The sequence below is a fragment of the Lonchura striata genome, chromosome 18 (assembly GCF_050655825.1).
Source record: "Lonchura striata isolate lonStrDom1 chromosome 18, ASM5065582v1, whole genome shotgun sequence".
Classification (NCBI taxonomy): domain Eukaryota; kingdom Metazoa; phylum Chordata; class Aves; order Passeriformes; family Estrildidae; genus Lonchura; species Lonchura striata.
This window is the reverse complement of record NC_140720.1, coordinates 15280158-15300997: the sequence shown is the minus strand read 5'-3', so window position 1 is coordinate 15300997 and position 20840 is coordinate 15280158. Positions and strand designations below refer to the sequence as shown.

The 20840-nt window shown below is 47.9% G+C and overlaps 1 protein-coding gene across 2 annotated transcripts in view; it reads left to right on the top strand.

The window, feature by feature from the left end:
• Nucleotides 1-20840, top strand: part of MYO15B (myosin XVB) — a 56509-nt gene that overhangs the window by 21536 nt on the left and 14133 nt on the right. Inside the window, exons 11-42 of one of the 2 annotated variants that reach the window (XM_085557016.1) lie at nt 944-1057; nt 1408-1466; nt 1554-1677; nt 2017-2112; nt 2674-2805; nt 2966-3091; nt 3603-3680; nt 4003-4151; nt 4243-4288; nt 4647-4771; nt 4873-4990; nt 5434-5600; nt 5773-5866; nt 9685-9742; nt 11281-11411; nt 11519-11614; nt 13162-13397; nt 13478-13656; nt 14326-14398; nt 14814-15020; nt 15104-15183; nt 15372-15469; nt 15644-15731; nt 16120-16149; nt 17048-17158; nt 17311-17405; nt 17995-18216; nt 18702-18798; nt 19132-19374; nt 19625-19814; nt 19931-20021; nt 20550-20757. In XM_085557016.1, the coding sequence (XP_085413142.1) occupies nt 944-1057; nt 1408-1466; nt 1554-1677; nt 2017-2112; nt 2674-2805; nt 2966-3091; nt 3603-3680; nt 4003-4151; nt 4243-4288; nt 4647-4771; nt 4873-4990; nt 5434-5600; nt 5773-5866; nt 9685-9742; nt 11281-11411; nt 11519-11614; nt 13162-13397; nt 13478-13656; nt 14326-14398; nt 14814-15020; nt 15104-15183; nt 15372-15469; nt 15644-15731; nt 16120-16149; nt 17048-17158; nt 17311-17405; nt 17995-18216; nt 18702-18798; nt 19132-19374; nt 19625-19814; nt 19931-20021; nt 20550-20757 (3961 nt within the window). The remainder of the gene's footprint in view (nt 1-943; nt 1058-1407; nt 1467-1553; nt 1678-2016; nt 2113-2673; nt 2806-2965; nt 3092-3602; nt 3681-4002; nt 4152-4242; nt 4289-4646; nt 4772-4872; nt 4991-5433; nt 5601-5772; nt 5867-9684; nt 9743-11280; nt 11412-11518; nt 11615-13161; nt 13398-13477; nt 13657-14325; nt 14399-14813; nt 15021-15103; nt 15184-15371; nt 15470-15643; nt 15732-16119; nt 16150-17047; nt 17159-17310; nt 17406-17994; nt 18217-18701; nt 18799-19131; nt 19375-19624; nt 19815-19930; nt 20022-20549; nt 20758-20840) is intronic. The other variant, XM_085557017.1, reaches the window with a different exon arrangement.

Sequence of the window (20840 nt, the reverse complement as noted above, 5' to 3'; positions counted from 1 at the left end):
GTAACCCCAACACCTTGGCAATGGGGTATTTGTGCTGAATATTGCTGTTGTGCCATGTGGTGGGACTGAGGATGACATCCTTTGAAGACTTTTCTGTCCTTTCAGTGTTGGGCTCTAGACTGATCTAGGCAGGGACAGAAGATGGGAGGCAACGGAAGGTCATTAGAGCTTGGGTGGCTTTTTAAGGAGCCAAAATGAACCTGGTGTTCTACCCAGGCTGTGACCAGCTCTGTGCAGCTGAGGTATTGTTGAGAATATTTATACAAGAGGGACCTTGTATCCCATCCATTGCTCCTATTTGTAATATATAGTAATATAGGTAGTAATATATGTACAGTAATATATGTGAAAAACATGTTCACTCTCCTGTGAAAATTTAAAAATTTTAATAAAGGACAATAAGAGACAAGGACCACAGAGCAAATGTTATAAAGGCCGGGTGCATCTTGCTTCTCAGCCAAGAGCACTCTGTTATCTTCAGATACCCCTAAATACCTTTTCCCTTATGTCAGCCTGTTGCATATTCATAGACCCTTATGCATAGCTTTTCCCCAAACTAGTTTACATATTTTTACATGGCCCTTCATTGGGTCTGCCTTTTTAGAGCATGCATGTTCCTTGGTTGTGGTTTTAGTCTATTTTTAATGTTATCTTCCATTCTGGGCCTTGGTCCACACTGTCTTCAGATGGTGAGTGCTGATAGTTGGTGTATCTGTAGCAGGTGTCCTCATCCTGTGTTCGTTGGATGTTATCCCATCTAAGGAGGCATTTTAACACAAGCAGCTATTTCACTAAGCTTAATTAACAACAGAAATAAAAACTATATCTTCATTACAAAGTTACTTTAATGCTACACATATAAAATCCATTTTAATATTTACGGAAAGCCAATATTATAATATGTATCTATAACATATATAATAAAGAACACTTTATTATTTAGAAAGAATCTTTTGAACACGCAGCCATCGCCAGTGACACTGAGATTCAGATTGTGGCCAATCTGTTGTGTGTCTCAGCAGAGCTCCTGCAGAGTGCTGTCACTCACCGTGTCACTGTGAGTCCCTTTCTGGTGATTCCTCATTCCTCTTGAAGCATGCAATGTCCTGCCCCACTGTCCTAAACTTAGAAGGCTCAAAATCTGGGAGGTAACAGCAGGAATAAAATGGTTGGGATGGGCTGAGGCCCTCAAGGCAGCTCTGTAAAGATGGCAGAGCTCACATCTAGGGGGGATCTTCTCTGACATGAGTGGCCTCAGGTTTATCACTTTGGCCAATTGACTCTCACTCTGGCAGCAAAATTCTGTATTTAGTTTTCTTTTGATACCTGGGTAAATTCTCAGCCAAGTAGAAAAAAAGGTGGTGGTTCTGTGAGATAAAAGAAAATTGTGTCTCTTTATGTATCCAGGTTACATCTTATGATCGGATCTTCACCCCTCTGTCTGTAGAAGGAGCCATTGATGCCAGGTGACTTCTGCTGATGCCTGGGTGGGTGAGATGCACCCAGAGGTGCTGTCTTTGCAGTAACTGGTTCCTCTCCCCTCTCTCACTCAGGGACTGCATTGCCAAGGCTCTGTACTACCTGCTCTTTGAGTGGCTGCTGCTGAGGATCAATGAGTGCTTGGCTCCCTGGGAGTCCGACTGTGCCGTGGGCATTGTGGACATCCATGGGTTTGAGGTTATTTTTCATGTTCGTTTGCTATGGCCTGGACAGTGAGGGCTCACCAAGGCCTTGCAGTATTTTATTTAGGGCTCCTGTTAAAACCTGTGTCCCAATGAATGCTGAAATCAATGGAATACAGAGGTGGGGCTGTGCATCCAAGAGTAAATCTTCCCTTTTTTATGCTCCTTCACAGCTTGTCTCACCTCTGGCTGTTCAGCCTAGTCAGTAAGTCAGGCTAAGAGCTTGCAAACCAGCCAGAAGATGGTTTGAGCTGTTTGGGTTCATTCACACTGGCCAGAACCAGCAGCTCAGCTCAGCTGGGCCTGTGCAGCATTTACATTTTTGTCTTTGCAGGATTTGGGGGTGAACAGCTTAGAGCAGCTCTGCATCAACTTGGCCAACGAGCACCTCCAGTGGTTCTTCTGCCAGACTGTCATTGCCCAGGAAGAGGTAAGTGGAGCTCAGTGGAATTCACACCTCCTTGAGCCAGAACACAGGGACTGAGTCACCCTCAGAGTATCCCTCAGCAGGGAACAGGAAACTGAATGGTCCCCTTAGGCAATATCCATAGAGTTGCCTATTCAATACCTTTTATTAATTCTACACTCAATTAAGGGAAGGAGATTTTGTCAGCACCTTGCTCCCTTTTCCAGATTTTATAAGTGAGTTGGTCAGGGTCAAAGAGCCCAGACCTCAGTGGGCACTTTTAAAGCCTGTTTGGCTTCTTTGTAGCATTTTCTGTACCACTTATGTTCTGGGGATGAAAGTGTGTTTATCAGACTTGTTGACTTCTACAGTTCACTTTATCACTCAGCTTAGCAGCCTTCTTCTCTTAAATATGGAAAAGCATTAGTGGCTTTAGAAGAAATTCCATGAGACAAAAACCAGACAATTCTAGGCAAGTTCCTAACAGCAGTGAAACACTAACTTCCTGATAAACAACCAAATCCTTCTGATAATTCTCTCCATTTGCCCTTGTTTGCATGGCTGGATTTGGCCTTTAACTTGCAGGAGGAATACAGCCAGGAGCAGTTAGCTTGGATTCCTATTTCCAAGATGTGCAGTGAGTCGTGCCTGGATTTCCTTACTGCAAAGCCCCACGGCATCCTGTGCATCCTGGATGACCAGACATCCCTGATTCAGGTGAGGAGCTCTCAGCCTCTCATGGAATCCCCTTCAAAGGATGGTTAAGGTGAGGCTGTTTTCCAGAATGATTGCACGAGTATTCAATGTTTACTTTCAGTTTAACAGTGACTTTTCAGCCTACTGAGAGTGTTGCAGCATCAGAAAACCTCTTTTACAGGCCACAGACCACACTTTCCTGCAGAAGTGTCATTACCACCATGGGAACAGCCCTTGGTACACCAAGCCCAAGCTGCCTTTGCCAGAGTTCACTGTGCAGCACTTTGCTGGCCCTGTCACCTACCAGGTGAGCTGGCAGGAGCTGAGAGCAGCTGGAGAAATAACCCACCCTGGGGACAAGCTGTGGGTGTCCTGATGGACCAGCTCTGTGACCAAAGCTCTCCCCTTGTGACTGCACTTCCCTCTAGAGCATCAGTTTATCAGAAGAGAGGAAATTGTTTTTAAGAGAGCCAACTAAACTGCCTCTGGGCAGAAGAAAAATAGGAATTACTCTCAGTGACACAACAACCTCAGAGTCCTGGAAATGCAGGAAAGCTCTTGCTGCTGGGAAAAAAATCAAAAAGAGAGGTGAAAGCCTGCTGGGTGATGTGAAGGAGAAAAGAAGCAATCCCTTCTCAAAGCAGAACTCATTATCCTCTCTACCCTGGTGGCAGCAGGAAGAACCAGCTTCATTCTCCAGGGCTTTCCCCTTGTTCCATCTCTCCAGCTGCCTGTCCCCAGTCCCACTGTGTGTAACAGGGATGATTGCCTGTCTGAGTGGTCTGAATGGTGCTTTAAATCAGACTTTGCCTCTGCAGGTCCACAAGTTTCTCAATAAAAACCGTGACCAGCTGCGGCCAGAGGTGCTGGATATCTTCTCCCAGAGCCGCCTCAAGGTACAGATGTGGGTCAGGAGGAAGATCTCTATTGCAGACACTCACTCATTGTGTTTATGTGAGTGGCAGAAAGCTGCTGAACAGGTGTCAGGAGAACCCGGAAAAGCCACAAGTTTTATTTTACTGAGTTTACTTGGGAATTGGGCAAATTGTCTTTGCCCACAATTGATGCACTTTATATATAAAACACAGAGACTGCTGAGGATGCAGCTGCATTCCTGCCACTGCTAGGGGCAAGGGAAAATGGCCCCATTAAGTTTCAGGTAGAAGAAATTATTTCCAAATAGTTCAGTGAGTTTTGGTCATTTCTTTGTTTTTGCAGGTGGTGTCTCACATTTTCCAGAGGGCCAAAGCTGCCTATGGTCAGCGAAGGGAGCTGGGGGGCAGGGGCAGAGGGCTCAGGCCTCAGCCCTCCACACTGGTGTCCAAATTCCAGCAGTCTTTGCAGGACCTCACAGCCAAGCTGAGAGGGTGAGAGAAGCTGTTGGCACACAGAAGTGTGAAGTGTTCCAGGGTCAGCATGGAGAGGAGGTGATCCAAGGTTCTTCCTTCTGTTTTCCAGGAGCCATGCCTTCTTCATCCGATGCATCACCCCTAATCCCAGGAAGGTAGGGCAGCACCCTGACCTCCTTGTGGAGTCCCTCAGTTCCTTCATTCTTCTCCATCAGCTCTCCTTTCACAGCTGGAATGTAAATTTCTTTGTTTCCTTTGATAGCTTGAGACTTTTCTTCCCCATTCTGTGTCCCACCCTTCCCTGTGCAGGAGCAGAACCAGGGTCAGTTGGACAACAAAGTATTCCTTGGGCTTTGTGTTCCATGGCCCACAGCCCGTGGTAGGATCCAATCCAAGGACAAGAGAAGGAGACCCTTTCTAAACTCCCTGCCTTCAGTCTCCTTTCTTTAATTTGTCTTTATTTCTTGTTGTTTTGTTGGTTTTTTGTTTTTTTGGTCTGCTTTATCTTTGCAGCTGTCAAATGTCTTTGATGTGGAATATGTCAACTGTCAGCTGCGACATTCTGGGATACTGGAGGCCATCCACATTCTAAAGGAGGGATTCCCAGTCCATCTGCCATTCCAGAGCTTCCTGGCCAGGTACAGGGGTGTCCTGGCTCGGGATGGCCCAGCCCTGGAGGATTTGCTCTCTGAGGGCTCCACCAGCCCTGGTTTTGTCACAGCCACTCCTCCTGTGGCAGGTACGGGCTCCTGGCTGGGAGCAAGCCCAGCAGCTTACAGCAGAGAGAAGGCTGTGCAGCAGTGCTGGCTCACGTGCTGGGGAACCCCTCGGATCTCTATCAGATTGGGGTGACAAAGGTGATGCCTACAGAGAATCCCATCTGGATAGCACAGCCTCACCCACCCATTCCCAGGCTGGCAAAGCAGGAGAGGAGCTCAGCCTCTGCCCACAGAGGGAGGGCCTTGCACACCTTCCCCTCTCACCTTTGCCTCTTGTCTCAAGTACTAAGGAGGCATTTTTAGCACTTCAGATTAACAGGATGCTCCAGCTCCAGGCTATTTGTAGCATGGCCAAGCCCTTTGTATACCCAGCATTCTACTTTTACTACCTGCTAACCTTCATCACTCCCTGATTCCTTGTCCACCACAAATGCATCCATCTCTGTCCTGTGCACCTGTGCCTCCTGCCCTCCCCAGTTTCTTTAGCAAGAACCCTTAAAGGCTACAAAGGGATAACCCAGCAGTTTTTATTATTGATCAGCTGCTTCCCTCGTGGGTCAGCAGCTGCTGCCTTTGCCCAGGTGTTCCTGAAGGAGAAGGGCAGGCAGCTGCTGGAGAGACGATGGCTGCAGAGGCAGAGCTGGGCTGTTGTCACTCTGCAGAGGAAATTCCGACGCCTCCTTCAGCGCCGGCGCCTCCAGGAGAAAGTCACGCTCATCCAGGCTCACTTCCGAGGTTACCAGGCAAGGTCAGGAGCCAAGGGACAGCCAAGGGACAACCCTTTGGCCATGCAAGGGACAGCCAGGTGGGGATGTCCCCACCCCTCCACACACTGGCTCCTGGACTGCTCTGTGTGTGTTTGATGTGTCCCTCAGCAGACAATTCTTCTCTCAGAAGACAATTATTTTCATATCTTCTAGGAAGCGTTACAGGAGGCTGAAGAAGACTTTGGTGCAATTTAAAAGCATGATTATAATCTCCAGACCTTTGATTCAAAGGAGGAAGCGCTGCCGGGTAACAACAGAGCAAGGTGTACAGGAGGGGCTGTTTCTGCCCTAAGCAGAGCGAGCTGGGGACTGGGTGAGGCCAGGGCAGGGATAGCTTTGGAAGGTTTGTTGGGAGTGAGGTGAGGTGTCCTCACCCAGTGAGGTGTCCACCACCCTCTGCCTGACATAAATGTAGCCAAATGAAGGAATTAGAGAGGCTGGAGCCTTCTCTCTCTAAATGACATGCAGAATTGGTGCAGGTATTGCAAACACAGCTGATTCATGGGTCTGGCTGTGTGAGCCAGGGTGAGAATGATGCCTTAAGTTTTAGCTTTTATATTTTTCAGATCCTGTACTGCATAGGGTATAACTCTGAACTCCATATAGGGTGTGAATAAGCTCTCTTCACGGTTTGGTCAGACAAAACAATCCTTCCAGGCCTGAGAACCAGGGTCACCATCACAACCTCAGGCCTGGAAAGTACAAACAAAAGTGAATTGGGGAAAGCAAACTGGGGGAATGTGACTTTGTTACCTGAAGCTATAATTGGACAATTAACCTCTGATATGCCAAAAGACCAAACTTATATCTGTCTGAAAAAGTCATGACCATTGTCCATCTTGGGTGTGGCCTCTGCCAGGCTCCTGCACTGCCCAAGGTGTATCTGTTGAAGGCCTTTAATGAATACCTACTTTATTCTCTAACTCTGTGTAGCCTCTGTTCTAGGCAGCCTCTCCAGACATCACTCCAGGCTGCCCTACATGAGACAAGACCATCTGTGGTCTTCAGAGCTGCTGTTCTGCTCGAGCTGTAAGGAGTCATTCATCTTGCTTTTTTTGTTGCCCAGTTCAATTACTGATGGTGACTGAATTGCAAGATTTTTACAGTCCACAATGATCCTCCCCTGATCCCTTACAGCTGCTTCAGGCTGCTCAAGCCCTTGACCTCTGGGGTGAGAACAGGATGGTAGGTTTTTGAGAAGATGGAAAATAGTGTCTAGGAGAGAGCCGTGGTTCTGTCAAATGGGTATAATGTATTCTGCACAAACTATTAAAATAAAATTGGAAAAGTAAAATATTGCACCTGAAGGCTAAGGGTCATTTCCTCATTATTAAAGGGCCATTTCCTTACTATTAAAATAAATCTGGAAAGAGGAAATTAGACCACTCATCCTTAGAGTAGCAGTAATGCCTCATAGCTATCAGCTTTACAAGGGAAGGACCCAGCACAGCTCCTGGCATGGCTGAGGGCATGGTGGGGCAGAGAGTTAAGGACCGTGGTGTTGCTACAAACCTGCAGAGGTGCATCCTCTCTTGCCGTGTCCAGCACAGCTTGAGTTTCTGTTCTGTTTCTTGCCCTTCCCACCTGGACAGGATCCAGAGTTTCTTTCTCCCAGGTAACCACAACAGTGTAGCTCTTTTGAATCTGTTTCTGTTCCTTCAGTGTTTGTTTGCTGAGGTCTCTGTACATGCAGTAGCAGCAGGAAAGGCCTCAAAGTTCACCTGCTACAAAGTTCCTCCTTTCCCCACCCTACAGCCCTGCCCTTTGGACTTCAGCTTGTCACTGTCTTTCTCAGCCCAGCCCTCATAAGCTCCCATGTAGTCACAGTGCTCTGCACCCCTGACAGGCAGGAGAGAGGCAGAGAAGGAGACAGAGACCCTCCTTCCCCATCTCCGAGCAGGAGTCAGGTGAGTGGCGAGGCTGGGGAGCAATAGAATGGGTGGGAAAGGGCAGAGCTGTGAGTGAGTTTAGCTTTTGGTATCCCTCCCACCTTTCTGAAGGATTTCCTCTCCATGGACAAGTTCATCTGTCCTGTTCAGGCTGTTATCAGGTGCTTTGATGCTGAAGGAGGTGGGTGAATGTTTCTGGCAGCTGCTGGGTGCTTTTGTCCTGAGCCACATTAAGTGCTCAGCAAGGGAAGGTGTGGCAGGATGATGGGCAGGTGCTGGAGGCTCTTGCTGTTGAATTGTGTCTTGAAGGGCAGGAGGTGTTTCTGTCAAGCTCAGCTCTTTGTCTGGGGTGCCTCTTCCCAAAACACTGTGTTGGAGTCCCAAGAAGGCTCTGTAGCTGTTCTTTCATTTTATCTGCTGGAGCAAGACACCATCTCCTGGCCACCCTCAACATCTGCCCCCAAAATAGCTGGAATTTACTTCATACACATATCTGCCCACCCTCTATCCCCTTTTCATCTCCTAACAGCAGGAGTTAGAGGAAAGGAAACAAAGAAGGAGCTCCCTGGCCTGTGGTGACACAGAGAATAGTCCCAGCCAAGGAATGGTGAGTTGTCAAATGGTCTGGGAGGGTCTGAGATAAAAAAAAAAATCAGGTTCTCCAGGTGTTCTCCCTCCCTTGTGCCTCCTCAGCCCAGGTTTGCTGGGAACAGCAGGACATACAGACGTATAAATGTGTCTGGAACCTGGTACAGATTGCAGGCTAGATGGTATAAAGGACTCCTAATACAGAAACATCTCATTAGTTCAGTGTTTCCCATGCTCTGGGCACAGCCAGGCATTGTCAGCCAGTCCTGTCAGAGCACTGTGCTTGCTCCCAGCACTGGACCTGCTCTTCAGAGGTGGAGGGAAGATTATTTTTGGTGATCATCTTCTATTGTGAGGGGTGGGAATGAGACACTTCTGCATAAATGTATTAACAGCAGCTGATGTAGAGGAAGGGATGTATTAAAGGTGTTATAACACTTTTAGCCTGTATCAATACTTCTAACTAATGCCATTACTGATGTGTCTAGTCTGGACACACATTTTCTGCACTGTCTATATCAAGGGAATCTGAATTGATATTATCCACAATTCTGTGTAGATCTCTCAGTAACAAAAAGAAAAATTAGCCCTGGGTGCTCTTGTATCGCCTGTTTCCTCAGATGTGGATCCAAAACTGTGGAATTTCACAGTCTACGTCCTGAATACACCATTGAAAAACCAGATTTGAAGTCAAGTATCTTATGAGCAAAATCGAACTGATCAAAAGTGCTGTGAATCTGTCTTTAAGTGGAGAGAGATGTCAGAATAATGTGCTGGTGACAAGAGGCTTTACTATGCAGATCTTAAAAAAAAACCACACACACACACACACAAAAAAAAACCCAAACAAACCAAACAACAAAAAAAAACCATAAAAACAAACAAACAAAAAGCCCCCAAAAGCTTCAGTTTTGTGACTTTGGCTTGGTTTTATAGTGCCTTAATCTGAGTAGTTCTGTCTGAAATGCCCTGAGCTGACTCTTTACATGCAGTGATGCTGATACACTGTGTTGTATTGGCCCATCTGCTTCCTACCCTGCAGCAGTGCAAGGTGCAAACCAGTGACTTATTAAGACTCATTGGCCAGATTCTCATCTGGATTACCCTGGTAGAGATCTGAGCTTTCTTAGGACCTTCCAACATATATCAAACAAGAGAATCAGGTCTCATTTTATTCTGTAGCACTTTTGGATACTGAAAAATCAAAAGAAAACTGTCAGGAAAGTGCAGGAGGAAATGGCCTTACCCTTCAGGTGCAGTCTCTACAGTGCAATATGCCACATTTAATAGGAATGAGGGATGAGTCAAAGAAAGCCAATTTCCTGTCCTTCCCCTTGTGGCAGTTGATTTTTTTATTTAGGAATTGCTCCCCTTCCCCTCCTTTGCTGGCCCATGTCACACAGCTGTGTTCATGCAATACCTCCCCATTTGCAATGGCTCTGAGTGTTGTGGGGACAGAAGTCCCTGCTTTGGCTCAGGTGCTCCATCCCTGTCCTGGCAGCTTTTCCAAGGCAGTTTCACCCAGGCTCAGCTCAGGGTTTGATGTGTTTTCTCTCTGCTGGCAGCCAGTTTCTGTTTCTCTCTCCAGGACGTGGGGCTGCTGGAGATCCCTGCAGAGCTCGCAGACCTCCTGCACTTTGTTGAAGGTGAGAAATCCTCCTCCTTCCCTCCCTTTCCTGGATTGTTTCACTGGGTATTTCCTTGTTTATACCAGTGTATGTCTTTTTTCTCCTTGCTGCCTGTCACTGGGCTGGATTTGATTAATTATAATTGCAGTGTAAATATGATAAAGGCAAACGGTACCATGGATGTTGTTTCCTGACACAGTAGGGAAGGAAAGCAACTTGGACCAGGGGGCAGAGCACTAACTTGAAAATCAGTGTCTTTGTTAATTTTTCAGCTCTTATTTTGAACTGGGCTGGTAGAACTGATGACAGGGATGGTCCAAAACTCTTTGGTCAAAGTTATGTGACAGCAAACTGCTTAATGAACCCAGGTCTCTGGCAGTGATGAGTATCAGGGGTGGAAAAACAAACCCATCTTTTACCTGCTCTAAAATCTTTAAGGAAATTGAAGGGGAAGAAAATGACAGTTTTGACAATTTCAAAGAAATATTTTCAGGTTTCATTAAAAATTATTTCCTCAAAACAAAGTTTAAAATAGAAGGAAGGAGAAACAGGGTAACAGCTTGATTTTGGAACAATGCAATAACTTGAGATATAACTATTTATCAGTCTAAGGATATAACAATAAAATAACTTAAGGATGTAACAATGTAACAAATCGAGTATGTATTAATTCAGCAATTTAGGGATGCACCAATTGGCTTTCAAATCGTCCAAAATACCACTAATTGCAATAATTTCACGAGCTGTTGATCTGACCCTGAGCATTAAGTTTTGGGCAGTAGTGTTTCCTCTGTGGCTCTCTGTACAAATATTTAAGCTGCAAATAGGTTGAGGCAGGATTTGCCTCTCTCTCTCTCTGTGGTGTCAAACCCAAAGCCAGCTGTGCCTGTGGCCCTCTGTGGGGGACAGTAAGGGAGACAATGAGGCAGAAAAGTCTGGTGAATTGGAGCAGACTGTGCTGGATTCCCAAATAGCTCACATTTCATGGCACAGCCCTCCAGGGACTATCAGCTGGTCTAGTGAGCAATGTAAGCCAGAGGGGCTCAGGGAACAGTGAAACTGCTGGAAATGAAAGCTGATGGGATGGAAATGGGGAGGATTGGAGAGCATCAGGGGACACAGCTAGAGAGGAATAGCACAGGAGCTGTGCTGCACTGAGAAATCCCTTCATTTAGTGGTTTGCTCCTCTCTTATCCACAAGAAACCCCTCATTACAAAGAGCTCTCATTTCCTTGTGGACTGGGCTGTTGTCAGCAGTATCTCTGCATGGGCTCAGCATTTCCTGCCTGTAAATGCTGCAGAGCAGATGAATCTCCAGGTGTTCCCTGGGGAGAAGAGTCAGAAAGATCAGAGCTGTAAAATCTCCCTCCTGAAAGGAGTCCTTGTGCTCTCAGGGAGGTGAGGCTGTCCCTGCTGGGGCTCTGAGGTAGCTGGGCTGGGTGTCCCTGCAGCCAGGGCTGGTTCAGAGGCTCGGCAGGGAGAGGTGCAGGTCAGCCAGGAGCTGCTGTGTGAATTGTTTGTGTCCTGCCACCACACCAGACCTCCTTCCCTTGCAGGTCGACACCAAGCACCGGCCAACCAGATAACAGAGACACAGCCCCCAGAAGTCAAGGTCAAGGATGACCTTTCCCTCCCACCCACCATCAACAGCTATCCCTTCTCCTCCTTCATCAAATCACACTTCCAGGTGGGAACTCGTTTTATCTCTCTTTACTGCCTCCCCTGTGGGCAGACACACTGGTTTTAGCAACACCAGGAGCAAATATTTCTATCTTTTTTTTTGTTTCATTGTAGAAGCCAGATTTCCCTGCCCCTGGTCAGCCTCTGCAGCACCCCTTAACCCACCTGGATGCTGAACACCAGGAGAGTGCACTTGAGATAAACAAATTGGTAAGAGACGTTGTTCTTGACCTTGTTGAAGGACAGGTGGGCACAGTCAATGTTTTGAAGACTTTATACAACAAGTTGCTGGTGGTGGATGCTATTCTTACAATACATGGAGGGCTGGAAAAGCAGAATAAATTGCTCCTTCTAGGCCCTGGAGCAGACTGACAGTGATCACACACAGCCCCTTAAGGTTGCTGTGTTTTTGAGGAGGCACAGACCAGCCACAGACTACTGGGATCAAAGTTGCCTGGTGATGGAGCCCGAGAATTTGGCAGGACCTATAGGAACAGCACTGCTAAACTTTAATATTCCAGACTCAGTAGCAATGAGAAGGGAAATCTGTCTTCTCAACCGCTTACTTGTCTGCCAGCCATAAAAAAGTTTCGTTTAACCCAGACCTTTTCCATGATGTGGTTTATAGCAAACATCTCGATTGCACCTTGGGCTCACAGATGTGTCAGTACCCCACAGGGGACAATGAACTGTTGTTTAAAGGCTGGAAAAGGGCAGGGACTTTGTCATCAGCAAAAGTACACCTGGAACCACACCCTCACGCTATAGTGCTTGTGTGAAGGGGATGGTGCTATTTCATCTCTGTGGATGTGAAACATATATTTCTTAACATTTCTTCTTCAAAATGGTTGAAAATAGGATAAAACTCAAGATATTTTCTAAGTAAATCTAGTCATCTTTTTGGGAATTACATGGAATTAAAATAAGCCCATTAAGAAAGTTAATACCTAAAAACAGTCTCTTGTTTTGTCCTTGTGATCCCAGTTATAGAAGAGCATAAGCTTTGATAAAATCCTGTGAATAGGATTGTGTTTAAGCAGAACACTATTATTTTTTTGAAGATCAAAGGCACTTTTTCTGCCTTGCTAATGAAGTAGGGATTTGCTACAAAGAATTCCATGAGAACTAAACAACCATCCCCTGTTTTTCTCAGTGAATCTCTGACACACTTGGTACCATCAAGTGTTTTTAGAAGTGTTGTTATGCTTAAATGTTCTTTACAAAACCATCCATTTTAGAAAAAAAAAGTAATTCATGATGTATTGAAGTATAGAGGATGAAAGAAATAATTCTGTACCTAAGGGTGAGAAACACAAACTAAAAAAGCATTGAAGATGTTGATATCCATAGTCAAGAAGCTGAATAATTTCTTCAGTGACTGTGTTGAGCCACCACATCCCATAGTACTTGGTATAATATTAATTGTACCAAAGGCTTTTAGACACTCAGTGGGCTCAGTAGCAAGTATCCTATGGTCATTTACTTGTGTGTCTAAGCCCTGCCCAAGGGGAAATATTTTGCCCTAGACCAAATTCTGAATCATACCTCAGAAGAGACTGAAGTCACCCTGACTTTTAGTCAGTATCCAGTCTATATAACCATTGCCTCCCAAATTGCCCAGCACTTTGGTGGTGCACAAAAACCTGAAGACAGACCCCAATGTGGTTCTATGCTCCTGATGTCTCCGAGTCCCTACACCACAGTTTGGGACAGAGTTACAACTCTGGTTCTCTCTTTCTTGCCCTGGATGCTTCCAGATTTTGCGGTTCATCGGTGACCAGAGTCTCCGTGGCTGGCAGGAGGTCCTGCTGGGCAACTACATTGCTGGGAGAGGTTTGGGGGATGCTGCTCTGCGCAATGAAATCTTCAGCCAGGTGGTTGCCCAGACCTGGAGGAACCCGGACACGGAGCACAGCCAGCGAGGCTGGGTCCTGATGGCCACTCTGCTGAGCTGCTTTGGCCCCTCACCAGCACTGGAGAAGCCACTGCTGAAGTAAGAGGAGAAAAGGCCAAGGCAGGCTTACAGAGGGGTTCAGAGGGATGAGCAGTGCTACATGCAGCTCCTTCTCCTAGGTTTGTGTCAGACTATGGCATGGAGGGCTACAGTGCTGTCTGCCAGCGCAAGATGCTGACGGCAGCTCAGTGCACAGAGACAGAGCCTGCACCCTCTCGGGCTTACCCTCCCACCCAGCTGGAGTGGACAGCAAACCAGAGGAGAGGGAAGATGGTGCTGGATGTTCATACCTTTAATGGTAACTCAGGCTTCTGCCCTCCTGCTGTCTTTTAGTCTCTAAGGGCTTTTCCAGTGCAGTAATCAGCATTTGGGAAATAATTCCCTCAACTAAGTAAAGTGGATCAGAACACTGTTTGCTGGTACAGCCATGGGGAAACAAGCATCTGAATTTAGACCCAAAACTTGCAAAGTCTGGGCAGGGTGGGATCTGCTTCTCAGGGGAAGGAATGAGATTCTCCTGGGTTTGGGCCCTGCTCAACAGAGGGTTTTTCAGCCTGTGCATCTCTACAGGGCTGCTATTCATGACAGCCAATGCAGCAGTATTTGTTAAAGGGACTTTCTACCCTTCTCCCTTTTCAAGTATTACCTGAAGCTGCCTCTTGAGCAACTAGCAGCTCTGTGAATTGAACACATAACATCCCTACTCTGGCTCCTTGTGAGTGGTGGGGTGATCCCCAAGCAAACCTGTCAGGTTGGAAATGCCAAACTGTGCCATGAAACAGATATTTTGGAAGTGAATGTGTTCATGTGGAGCCTTCCATAAGCTTTCAGTCCTCAAATGCCAGAGTCTTAGCTCCACAGTCCTGTGGCCCTGCTCAGGAGTGTGTGAAACTTTCCAGCTGGGCTCTACCTGTGTCCCATGGAATGTGGGTGTTGCTGTGGGTACTGACTTTGCTCTCTGTGCCAGAGGAGAAGTTCTCAGCTGAGGTGGAGTCCTGGATGACTGGGGAGCAGTATGCAGCCTGGATCTTGAGTGCAAGGTACTGCCAGAGGATGGGACCAGGGCTGGGGGTGTGTGACAGGCTGTCACCAGCTCTAAGGTTCAGCCTGTTTTGGTCTTCAGGCTGAGATTTATATGGTCACATGTAGAATAGTCACTTCTTGCCCACTCCAGCCTGTGCTCCCTTCTTCACCCTTAACACAACCCTCAACCATAAACAAGGAACAGAGGAACCACTGGTGTGATCTCTGAGAGCAGCTTCAGAGAAAAGAGTAATTGATGAAAAGGACAAATCTTGAAGGATTCTCGTTTTTTTCTAACCCTGGGCACTTAATAGTTGATTCATACCCTAAATCTAAAGGACTTAAAGGATAGACAAGGCAAGAAGAAACTGAATGTAATGTTTTCCTCCCTCTCCCTTTCCCCTGCTTGCCTGGACACCTTTCCTCTCCCAGGGGCTGTGACAAGAAGACTCGAGGGTGGTCTGTCTCCATGTTCACTGGCAACACGTGGCAGGACCTGCTGGGCTGTGACTTTGTGCTGGACCTCATTGGAGAGATGGAGGAGACCAGCAACTTCATCTGCTCCTCCCAGGCCTCCACTGAGTACCCCATCACTCCAGAAAGGGACAGGAGCATTCTCCACTCCTCTGACCTGGACATGTGAGCCACCTATTCCTCCTGCCCCATCACTTGTGGCCCATCTTTCAACACTCTGGTCCTCATCCCATTTTCCTCTTCAACAGGATCCCTCCTGCTCCAGGTATCCAGGCCCCTCTCTTCCCCCCACCCAGCCTGCCTCCAGAACCTCTTGGTTTCCATCCAGGTGAGCTTTAGCCCAGGACTGTGGCTGACACTGGGAAGGGCCAGATGGGTCCCAGCCAGGGCATCAGGGCAGAGGGGGATTCAGATGATTCTTCTTGTAGAGCTCTGCTCTGAAACATGACTAATAGAGACTGGAGGCAGGGGAATGTTTCTTACCTGCCTTGTCACCAGACTTCTCTCTGCCCTCAGATTCAAGGTTTAGAGATGACCTGAGGACTCCTGTAGGCTTGGATCACTATGTGGATGATCTCTTCAGCCCTGTGCTGCACCAGAGCTCCAGAGTATCTGTAAGTGCCCTGATGTTCCCTCCTGCCTTCTCTCTGCAGTTCTCCAGTCCCTGTAAATCCTTCAAGTTTTTCCTGCCTATTCACTGCCCCTGCTCAGCCCCTTTGAATGTCTTTCCCCCTGGGAAGTCTGTCCCTCTCAGCTCAGATAACTGTTTTGGGCTTATTTTGATGCAGGATCTGGAGAGCAGGGAGATTCTCACCAGGCGCATGAAAGGAGGTGGGAAGATTGGACCCACACAGAGAGGAATCTTTCCTTCTACAGGTCTGTAAGGGCATGGGGACAACTGGGAACACCTGAGACTGCACGACTTTCAGTGAGCACAAGTCAGGGAGCCCCTTAAATGCTAATTATTGCATGCTCAGCTGGTTCATGCAGAGCACTGGCTTTAGCACAGGCTGCACTCCTCCTAGGTGAGACAGATGCTTTGCAGAGGTGTTAGATAAGGGAACTGCTTTGTTGTGCTTGTAATTTCTCTTCTGAGCTGGCCTTGGGGTCAAGGCAGCATGTAGCTTGTTTCTGACCCAGACCCCTCTTCCCTATTAAGATATTTTTAAGTAATGTATTCACCTTCTATTCACCCCATGCTTTCACAGAGCAGCTGATGTCTTTATCAGGGGTGGTTTAAATCTTTTTTATTACTTCCTTACAGAACTTTCCATCATCTGTAGCTACTCCTTGGGTTAGTAAGTCTGAACCCTGAAGAGGTTCTGGTTTGTGTGTTTGGTTTCTTTACTTTTCCTCATTTTTGTGGAGCTAAGACTCTGGCCTTTGCAGCGGGGTGGAGTAAAACACCAATATATTAATGGTACTGACAAATCTGCATGGGTAGGAACACATCCAGCAGTCTCAGAAAGGTGGGAAATATCCAGTTCAGTCATTCCTGAGACAGGCACTACTTCTGGCTATTGGAGAGGATCTGGAGCATGACAAGCCCTATTACAGATCATTGGCCTGAGACCAGTTTGTCACTTAGGTGGTATATGATGATCATCCCAGGGCCATTCTCACTGGTGAGGACATAATGATTCAGTAGATTTGTGCTGAGTGCTGACTCCTCTCATCTGAGTCTGACCCCCACACCCCTCACTCTGCTGGCTTCACACTCAGTGGGGTTTGTTTGTGACCCCATATGGGACTTGACTGCTGGGAGCAGAGGAATTCCTTTCTCCCCACAGCTCTTCCCCATGACACACAATGCCATCCAGGCCAGGGCTCATTGTTCATCCAGCCTTGCCACTCACTGCAAAGACACCAGTGTGACAGTCCCAGCCCCAGAAATCTTTGCCTAGTGCTCAAGAGAAAGCCTCTGTAATCATACACAGGCAGGAATTATTTATAAGCTTAATCATGAAGAATGGTGGTGTCCAAAGCTAGGCTGCAGAAACAGAGTCTGGATACTGCTATTTAAAATCTGACAGGCCACACATTTTTCTTAGTTTCCTTTTCCCACCTGAGCTTTGCTGTGTCCTGCTGTGGTTGGTGCACGTGGAGAGCACCAGAAGTGCTCTCTGGGGTTGCTCAGGATATTCTCATTTGGGATTCTCCAAAGCACTGTTCATTTGGTCTTTTGCATCTAGGCTTGTCTGGAATGACTCAAACACCAGTTTACCAGCCTATGCCCTCCATGGTGGGGGTGCCAGCAGCCATGCCCGTGATGCCAGGGCTTGGTGGGGTTTCACCTATGCCAGGTAACAGCAGTGTTTCTGTAGCTGCAGAGGGGAGGGGTGGAAGGGGGCTGTCAGTGGTGCCTGTGCATTTCAGTGTCAGGTGAGGGGCTCAGTGGAGAATGTTCACCTGTAGGATTTTAGGATTTTGAAGACTTGTGTGTTGTCTTCCACAGCCATGGTGATGCCTCAGCCTGTGGTTCCAGCTGTAGATTCCAGCCAGTTGGCAGCACAGCAGCAAGCCTTTATCAACCAGCAGGCCATGCTCATGGTGAGTGGAAAGGCCCCAGGAACTGGGGAACAGCCACACATTGGTGTTTGTGCCTTGGAGGGGGAAGCCCAGCTCTCCTCCTCTTTGGTCCTGCTCTGTGTCACTCTCTACTCACATGCTGGGGTGAACTCTATTTTAATCCCCATTATAAAGTGGGGATTATTTAAAACTACAAAACTGGGAGCCTTCTTTTTGCGCCTTTGTGTTCTTTGGGGACACTGAGGCACCATCAGTGAGTGAGGAGCAGAGAGAGGATCAGGCCCTGAGAAGATTCAACTGTAATTCCCATGGGGTTTAAGATGGGATTTGCTACAGATGCAGGTCTGCAGTGTTCTGCTTTCTGTGCAAAGCCCTCTGAGTGCATGGCAGTCCTAGGCTGGCAGCTGAGCCTTTGGGGGTGTCAGGAGCTCTGCATCCTTGGCCAGGTGGGAGAAGACTCCCTGGGCATGCCTTGTCCACACACTGGGAGATTTGCCGTGCACTGTGTGGATGTCTTGGGATTGATTAACAGTGAAAAACAGGACAGCCTGTGACTGATGGCTGAGTCTGTGTAGCCTAGAGCTCATGGACATTGCAATTCCTTCCCCAGGCCCAGCAGATGACCCTTCAAGCCATGAGCATTTCCCAGCAGCAGCAGCAGCAGGAGCTGCAGAAGCGGCAAAAGTCTCTGGAGAACTCAAGGCCAAGAGTCTCAAGCCCAGCACAAACCTCAGCCCCAGCCACTCTCCCAAAACCCAAGAAGCCTTCCAGCAGCCAGGCTGCTGCAACACCACCAAGGTCTCCAGAGCCACCAGCTGTGGCAAAAGAGCCGGTATGAGAAACAAACACCGTGGTGGGTTTGGAATAAACCAACTGTGTTTGTGTTTGCTCTGCATCCATCCGTGTGTGCCTGTGGTTTGGCAGAGAGGAGAGCAGAGATTTGTGCTTCCTGATGATACTGAGATCTCTCAAACTCTGCTTGCTGAGTCTTTAAGGATCACACCTCGGTGGCTTTTGTTCTGTGGAGGTTTGGCTGCAAGGCTGGCCAATTCATCTCCAGTTAAGCTGAATTTTTCCACAGGAGAATTAGTTACTCTGAGTTCTTTATCTTCCAGCAAGCTGTATGGAGCATCTAACATAATACCCCTTCTCTGTGCTTGGCCGAGAGCTCCTTGTGTTGGAAACTGATCTATTGGGACACTCCTGGGTGTGGAGAGGTTCTAGATCAGAACAGTTTGAGACAAAATCACCCCTGAGTGAAGGGCACTGCAGAGGTACTGCTGGCTGGTGCTAACTAAACAAGTTTACTGTCTGCAGGATTATGACTACGTGGAAGAGAGGTTCTCCAGCAGTGATGATGATGACTGCCCTCGGGAAACCTTCCAGCAGAAGAAAGATTACTTCCAGAAGCTGGGTGAGCATCTGCTACTGTGGGAATTTCACTCTGCTCTGCAGCCTTCCTGGCATGCCCAGGTGTTCTTCTCTCCCTGTCTGTAATCCAGCTAATCCCTGCAGGAGCTGCTGGTGATGTGTGTGCAGGAGTTTGGGGTTCTTGTTCTGCTAGCTTCAGTTCAGATTGTGAGCTGTTGTGGGGCCAGTTTTCTAGAAATCTCTGGGTATGTGACTGCCACATTCTCCCTCACTCTAGGAAAGAGGTTTTTGCTGACTGAGGCAAGAGTGAGAACTGTGTCATCAGTGCCAGGTTTTTGGTGTGGGTTTGACTAGTCAAGTCCCCCTTTCTATACAGGAGAGCAGCACATCCGAGTGAAGAAAGTCAGACCTAGCAAAACCTGGACTCCTCCAGCAAAACCCCAGCCAACAGAGGAGGAGGAAGAGGAGGAGGAGGAGGAGGAAGAGGAGAAAAGAGAGGAGCTGGAGAAGAGGAAAAAAGAGGAGCTGGAGAAGAGAAAAAAAGAGGAGCTGGAGAAGAGGAAAAAAGAGGAGCTGGAGAAGAGGAAAGAAGTGAAGCCTGTCCCTAAACCAGAGCCAGGTAAGATGTTATGCAGTGGAGACTCAAGCAGGTTGACAAGGAAGAACTTTCCAGGAACATCAGGCCAGGATTTAGGCAGAGGAGGAAAGGATCTGATTCTTCTGGGAGTCTGCATCTTGACAGGAGAGGAAAGAGGAATGTCAGGCCACTGCCAGGCAGCATCAGAGGGAAAGAAAATGAAGGTCAAGTGAGATAAAGGGATTTCTCTGTGTCTTTGCTGGTCTGTTGATAAAAGCTGTCACCCAAACAGCTCCTGCTTCCCCTCTGCCACCTCCTGAGCCAAAGCCAAAGAAAGAGACACCAAAACCAAAGAAGGAGCCACCTGTAGTGAAGCCTTCAGGCCCTGAGAAGCTTCCTGCACCCAGCCGTGAGATCAGGAACATCATCAAAATGTACCAGAGCAGACCAGCCCCTGAGCCCCAGCCCATCCAGCCCACCAGGTGAGAGTGTGGGATCCCCCCTGTGGGCCAGAGGGACATGGGGTTCTCTATCTCAGCTCTGCCATGTGGCTCCATTGTGCCCAAACCCCATAATGCTGTCCTGTGTTTCCTTGCAGGAAAGTACCCAAGCCATTTATAAAGAAGAATGACCCCAAAAATGAGGCTCTGGCCAAGCTGGGAATGATGAACCCCTCATCTCAGCGATCAGTGAGTTCTTTGCTCTCTTCAGGAGCTCAGCAGAGAGAGCCTGTCCATCCCATTTGCAGCAGGCTGGGATCTCCCTGGTGCTGCAGTAGCAGCCAGGTGATTTCTGGCTGGGTTGTGAGATAACTGGGAGCTCACACCATGGTCCTACCCACCCTAGACTGAGTTCCTGCAAAGTCATCTGAGGTCCTGAAGAAAAGGTTCTGGAGCAGCAAGTGCTGTTGTGAAATGCTAAAGGCTGATCTGGAAGCAAGCAACTCATGTTCTTCACGTTTGGCACCAAGGCTTTGGCTTGTTAACATCCTCTTTTCCCTTCCAAACCAGATGTTTTGATCTCAAATACTTGGTCCTCTGGGTTTGGTTGATCATCTCTTTGTAGATTTTGTGTTGATCTAAAGGCAGTGGTGGGCTGTTCACATAGATCTTGCTCCAGGGGTGGACTGCTGCCCTAAGATGATTTGGAACAGCACTGTCAGGACAGAGCCCAGGAATGCAGGGAAAGACTGGCTCAAATGTTTTGCTGTCTTGCAGCCATCTCCTGTGCCACAGGAGAAGAAGATACCTCCACCTGTCAAGCCCAAGCCAGGCCAAGCTTCCAGCTCTATCAAGGAAAAGCAGTTGCCTCTCCTGTCCATCTTCAAACCAGAGGATGCCCCACCAGCTGCCCAGGCCCCTCCAGCTCCCCCTCTTCCCCCACCAATGCCTGAGGAGCAAGGCAGGCAGGAATCCACAGGGAAGGGTGAGTACTGATTTCCCCCATGTGGGATTTGGTGGCAGGGCAGGAGGGGATGGGGCTGGAATCAGCCCAGGAGAGTCTTGGCA